This window comes from Nannobrachium achirus, assembly GCF_963921795.1.
Source record: "Nannobrachium achirus genome assembly, chromosome: 18".
Taxonomy (NCBI): domain Eukaryota; kingdom Metazoa; phylum Chordata; class Actinopteri; order Myctophiformes; family Myctophidae; genus Nannobrachium; species Nannobrachium achirus.
In genome coordinates, this window is record NC_137825.1 from 30,527,376 (window position 1) to 30,533,994 (window position 6,619).

At 45.0% G+C, this 6,619-nt stretch overlaps 1 protein-coding gene across 1 annotated transcript in view; it reads right to left on the reverse strand.

Annotated features, from left to right (window-relative positions):
• Positions 1-1,876: 1,876 nt before the first annotated feature.
• Positions 1,877-6,619, reverse strand: part of meox1 (mesenchyme homeobox 1) — a gene marked incomplete at both ends in the record, with an annotated part of 13,113 nt that continues 8,370 nt past the window's right edge. Inside the window, one exon of the mRNA XM_080747117.1 lies at positions 1,877-1,999. Coding sequence (XP_080603243.1) covers positions 1,877-1,999 — 123 coding nt within the window. The remainder of the gene's footprint in view (positions 2,000-6,619) is intronic.

The following is a 6,619-nucleotide window of genomic DNA, read 5'->3' on the forward strand; positions in this document are numbered from 1 at the left end:
ACAACATCCTGTACTTGAGAAGTCGTCTTTTCACCCATACCCACCTATTATTTCCCCTTTCCATCATACGCAAGTGGTCAGCCAGCTAGCTGTTCTCTCTCTCTCTCTCTCTCTCTCTCTCTCTCTCTCTCTCCCCCCACCCCCTCCCCCGTGGTCCTGGGGGGCCCCCAATGCGTGGGTTTGTCTAGGTTCCACTCAGGTTGAGATCAAATTGGCCCCATCCAGATGCTTCCGTTGAAAATAGCGCGCGGGGGCCAAATATTTGACTCCACCTTGTCAGGTTAATGGCCCTTTGTGGCCTGATCGGAACAACAGCGATGTTGTGCAAAGTGAATGTACCTATTCAAGCTCACACTCCACTCATGTCCACTCATAGCGCTGTCAGTGCCCGTCGGCTCAATTTAGCCCAATCGGAGTGATCTGCGCCGGGTTTAGAGCACGCCACTTGCCACAATGAAAACATCCTTAAGGATTATTATGAAAATCCCAAGGCCGGGATGTCGGTGGGCGTTGATTATAAGAGCTGATTCAGATCTGACCTCCGGGGATATCCCACCTCACAGTGACTTAACCAGGATTATTAAGCTAACGTCACTGGAAGGGGTTTTCTGTGACACTATATTTTACAGGCATAAACTCTCAGTACAAGGACACATGTGGGAGTGATGAGTATACCGCGCACACTTTTGCTTTTGGACGCACAAGGACGCACGCACGCACGCACGCACGCACGCACGCGCGCACGCACACGCACACGCACACGCACACGCACACGCACACACACACACACACACACACACACACACACACACACACACACACACTTTATAGTTTTTGATTTCAGCTTCTGATGAAATTTCTGTCGGGCAGAAACCCAGTGGACTTTGTCTCCCAACCTTGGAGATTGTAGTCATAAAGTCTGACCAAAACATCTGCACATGACAAACACATGAGCCAAGACGGCAGATTTACCTACTGTCAAATCATAACTCAGTTGTTGTGCGTGGAAGAAATGATCAAGATATTTCCCCCATTTTTGCGACAGATGATTTATTCTTTCTTTCTTTTTTGTTGCAGTTTTTCAATAGGTAACATCTGTGTTGTATCATTAGCATTCAACATGTAGAAAAAATATTACAAAAAAACACTTGTTTGACAGAAAAACGATATTATATGGGGAAAAAAACCTGACAACATGAAAAAAAAATATCAGATTTTGGAGGCACTTATGGTTTGGCAACAGTGGTGCAGTTTTGAGTTTTCGCAGGTGGTTGTAGTCAAGCGTCAAAGGCTGTGATTACGATATGGGAACTGAAGGAGATGTACTCAAACATAATCACATCACTGGCCTGATATGTCATCGCTGGCCTAAAAGCTCTTGCATGGAATTTGTCATTGCTCTGCAACACTCTGGGTAGAGGCTTGCCAACATAGCAAGCTATCGCCTCTAATCTGAGACCACAGTCGATGCAGCGAGAGCTGGCTTTTCAAACAGAGCATTTGTCATTGGTGTGTCAGAATGGACTTCAGCGTGGACATTAATCAGCTGAGCCCTACAGTATGTACAACCGAGAAAAGATAAAAAACACAAAAGGAGTTGGCAAATTTCTTTACTGGCAAAAACAAAACCAAAAAAAGTCTCTAAAATGATTCAGTCTTTGTTGCCAACTTTCCAATGAGGTGACTGGACGGCATGTTGTACTGCCTGATGGGCCGTCCAGTTGACATCAGAAGACCCCTGCTTCCTTTAGCCTCACAAGGCCGTTCAGACCTCCGGAGCTCTCTCTCTCTCTCTCATCTCTTATAAATGCTGGTCTCTTGAAGGCTTCATCACCCCCACCCTCATACCCACCCCCCCTCCTCCCACACACGCTGCTCACTCTGAGCTGGGTGAAGCAGCAGAGTCCATGTCATCATTCTCCAGGTCGTTGGGCGAGGCCGACTGCCCCCCTTTCACCCTCTTCCACTTCATCCTCCTGTTCTGGAACCACACTTTCACCTGCACGGGGGGACAAACAGGGGTGTCATTACCGTGGGGCGTTAGTGTCATTCATGCTACTGTAGCTGGGACCTAAGCCATTAAGACCTGAGGCCGATTCTACAAATGCCTTCTAAACCAGTAGTTCTCGAACTTCTTTGTGCCAAGGACGGGAGCGTGTCGATATTGCGACATAGCATCTGTTAAATGGCCCATTCTTTCGACGCAGGTGAATGTTAACCTGGTGAAATGCTAACCTGGCGATGCGAGTGAATGTTATCCTCTATGCCTAAACCTAACCCGAACCTCAGTAACCGTGACGTAGGTGAGTACCGACGCTGTTGTCGAAAAAATTACACATCGAAAGAGCGAGATTTCCCCCCAGGACCCCCAAAGTGGACCCCCATCTGAAAATGGTTTGTGCCAAGGAGAAGAGAAGATTTGTGTAAAAGATACTGTGTAAAAAAAAGATTCAACATTGAACACAAAAATATTCAAAAATAGTAAAGTGTATACAGGCTTGTAGATCTGCTATTTTTGAGAACCACTGTTCTAAATCACTGTTCTAAATCCTAAGAGTTTTTGAAGAAGTTTGTTAAATGCTTTTTTTAATGGGTTAAAGGACCATACAGGTGGTCTAGCATGTTTAGCCAACTGAATACAACTCTCTGTGTCGGTCGGTCGGTCACTGTACAACCATACCGTGGTTTGTATGATTTCCAAGGATTCATTCATTTTGGTAAGGTCTGAAAATCAACTTGAGACTTGAAACTTGCTTGCTTGACAACAGACAGTTTTAAGTTTTTTACATTATTGTTATGTTTTAATGCACTTTGAAGCTCAGATCGATTTGACAAGTCTAGCTGAAAATAATCCCTGGAAACTAAATTAGAAAGGGTAGGATTTCTTAACCGCCCAGTGATGTTCAGCCAACAGTGACTCACAACATCTAAAAATAAAGCCATTAAAGGGAAAATTGTCTGTGTTCATGCAAGGCCAAAGCTGACCAAAGATGTGAATAGACAATGACACATGTATTGACAACGGTATGGCCCTTTAAGCTTCTTCTCTGGGACAGTCCTGTTCCCACTCTTGACTCAGTATGTGAAACATCAGCTTACCACACACTAAGATTCAACGATTGTTGATTGCACAGTAACACATTACTTCTGGCCAGGTATCGTATGTCCTCATTTACATTTCTCTAATTACCTTTTGTTCCTGTGTACGTTGGAATTAAAATGCACCGTATGGTCAGCAGAAACGCAGACTCATCATTACCCCCCACAAACTCTGCATATTAATCAGCTTGCTCTGTGGTTTTGCCTTGTACTGCAAGACAGTATAGACTGAGTACAGGCAATCCAAAGCATTGGGGTTTGGCTCACACATCTCTCCCCAATGCAGTCAGAGAGTATCGTATGGACAGTAAGTCGCGGTAGTTAACAATCAGGATGTCAGCCTACACAGGATGTAGCCTTGACTCATAGTAGATCGCGCTCAGCTGTATCACTGCACTGTTCTGAAATGGCAAGATGACATCATTCCCGCATTGCTTAGCCAAGAATAGCAACAAAAAAACACACACACATACAGTATGCACGCACGCATGGCACACACGGGCGCACACACACGCACACACACACACACGCACACCCACTCACACAGATCCAACACCGCAAGGAGGTTTTGGTCAGAAAGGGGAGACTGCAGAATAACTGAATTGTGCACGTTTGTTATGTGCCTGGAAGAGGTAACAGTTGCTCGTGATGGCATGCACTGTACAAATAGAACACATTAATAAGGCCCGAGCAAGAGCTACATAACATATGGCGCAGCCACGAACACTGATTGAATCCTTATGTCAGATATCATAAAATGTCTTGTGTCTTTAGTAAAGTGGAGCTGGCACAGTGTGTCACTCCAGTGAGCGGAAATATAGCTGTTCCAAAGCTCTCATTGGGGCCTTCTGAAAGTGGAAATCACTAATATGATAAGAAGTGGAAATCATGAATGTGTTCTGAACTAGAAATCCTGAACATGTCATTAACTAGAAGTCATATATGTGTTATGATAATAAATACATAAAATCATAAAAGTCTTATGAACATTAAATCATAAACGTGTTAGGAATTAAAAATCATAAAACGTGTTAGGAACTAGAAATAATGTAGGATTTATGCTGTAAAAATCATGTGTAAAAATAAAAAGCATGCATGACAAGTGTTGTGAACTGGAAAAAGGTGTAGGAAATATCAATGTTATGTATTAGAAATCATGTAAAAAGTTGCCTAATTGTCAGGGCGCTGACAACTTGAAAGGACTGTTTCAAACTACTGTAAACATACACGACGGGGGACATAATGAGCATGCTGAATGCAGTCTGCCTGGTTACTGTAGCTCAGTAGTTCTCAACCTTTTCAGGCCGCGACCCCCTAAATAATCATATTTTAACTGGGGACCCCCTCACCCTGACGAGCACTAAGAGTTGATGCGTTACATTTTGTATAACACGGTTCTATTGTGAAAATAGCCGATCTACATGCTCACAACGCCTCGCATCGCGAGGCGTCGTGAGCATGTAGATCTGCTATTTTCACAATTTCTGCCTCTAATATTTGACAATTTGGCCAATGTTTAATTTGTCACTTTAGAAATGTGCATAATGCCCTCTAAGCTTTATGTTGGTTTGTTTATTGTTGAGTGAGAAAACAATTTTGCACATTAAGTTAATCATTTGGGGCCCACCCAAAATAGTTTGGGGGGTCCCGACCCACAGGTTGAGAACCACCGCTGTAGCTCAGTGGAACTCTGCTCAGTGGAACTCTGCGCATCCCCCTAAAATGTTCCCCGAAGAGACACTGCCTGGGACTAATGTCCAACTACACTATTCATAATTGTCCCCCTGTCTCTGATTCTGTCTGCTCAACGAGACTGGCCGAGGAGACATGGCATCGTGCCAAAGACATGTCGGATGATTCAGAGTTGCAGCGAGACCCCTGAGCCCTGAGTTAAGCCGGGAGCTGGCTAGGGGGTCAGAGTGTGTGTGTGTGTGTGTGTGTGTGTGTGTGTGTGTGTGTGTGTGTGTGTGCGCGCGTGCGTGTGCGTGTGCGTGTGCGTGTGTGTGTGTGTGTGTGTGTGTGTGTGTGTGTGTGTGTGTGTGTGTGTACGTGCGCGTGCAGGGACGTGCTGGGCCCCTGATTCAGCCCGGGAAAAAGAGTTGGAGAGGCCATCATTGCGCGCTATAGAGAGAGATCTCTCTCTATATAGCGCTGCTGCTACTCAAAGATTTGCCATTTCAGATCATGACAAGTGACAAGCCAGTGGGCCAATTACATGAGTTATATTTCGTCGTTGTCGGGTGGAAACCTTGTATGTCCAAAACCGTTTGTTTTGTATTTATCATTTAAAAATGATTTAAACTAGTGAAAACAGCCGATCTGCAAGCACACAACGCCTCGCGGTGCAAGGCGTTGTGTGCTTGTAGATCTGCTGTTTTCACTACTTTTGTGCGATGGCCTTGTATGATGAAGCAGGGCTTTGTTTTGCGAAGAAATGTACAAATTTGAAACATGGAGATACAAGGTTTCTGCTTACATTTTTTTCCTAATGGCCGGCCTGTACCGGCCGGGAATGAACCGGCCGTTCGGGAGTTGTCCCACTTTTCCCAATGGCCAGCACGTCCCTGAGTGTGTGTGCGATCCAGGGGTCTGGTAAATAGATCTTTTCGGCCGGCTAGATGCTGTGTGGTCACTGTGGCAGTATGGCCTCATTAGGCGGAGTTGGGACAGTGTGCCTTGGGAGGAGGTCAGGACCACAGACAGACAGCCCATCTACTAATGTCTGACCCGTCTCACCAGCACTGTATCCCCCCCCGCCCACTCACACCCCCAAATGGACCCAGAATGTACACCACAAATGAACACTGAGGATTGTACCATGCACTGCACTAAAAGCTACATGTGAATTGTCCTGGCATAAAAGGATGGGAAAGAACATAACTATATCGTCGTTGTCAGGTGGAAACCTTGTATGTCCAAAACTGTTCGTTTTTATAATAAAAAAAAAAAACTAAACTAGTGAAAACAGCCAATCTACAAGCACACAACGCCTCGCGCCGCGAGGCGTTGTGTGCTTGTAGATCTGCTGTTTTCACTACTTTTGTGCGACGGCCTTGTCTGATGAAGCAGGGCTTTACTTCGCGAAAAAGGAGATACGAGGTTTCTGCCCAACAGTGACGATATATTTTACATACTGCACGCACGCACGCACGCACACACACACACACACACACACACACACACACACACACACACACACACACACACACACACACACACACACACACACACACACACACACACACACACACACACACACACACACACACAATTTTTCCAGATGGAGCACGCGTTATAAATGTATCCAGAGATTATACGGTGTAGATTGTACTGATCAGAGATCATGAGGGTGGATTCTGACAATGCTTTTTAATGGGAGCAGAGCTTATTTTTGCACAAATCCGTGAATGTCAAGAAACCTCTCCATTACCATTGAATCCGCCCTCATGTTGTAGGTAATTAAACTTCAGTGTGACCGTACCCTGACAAGGTATATTGTACATCTTAAATAAATAAATAT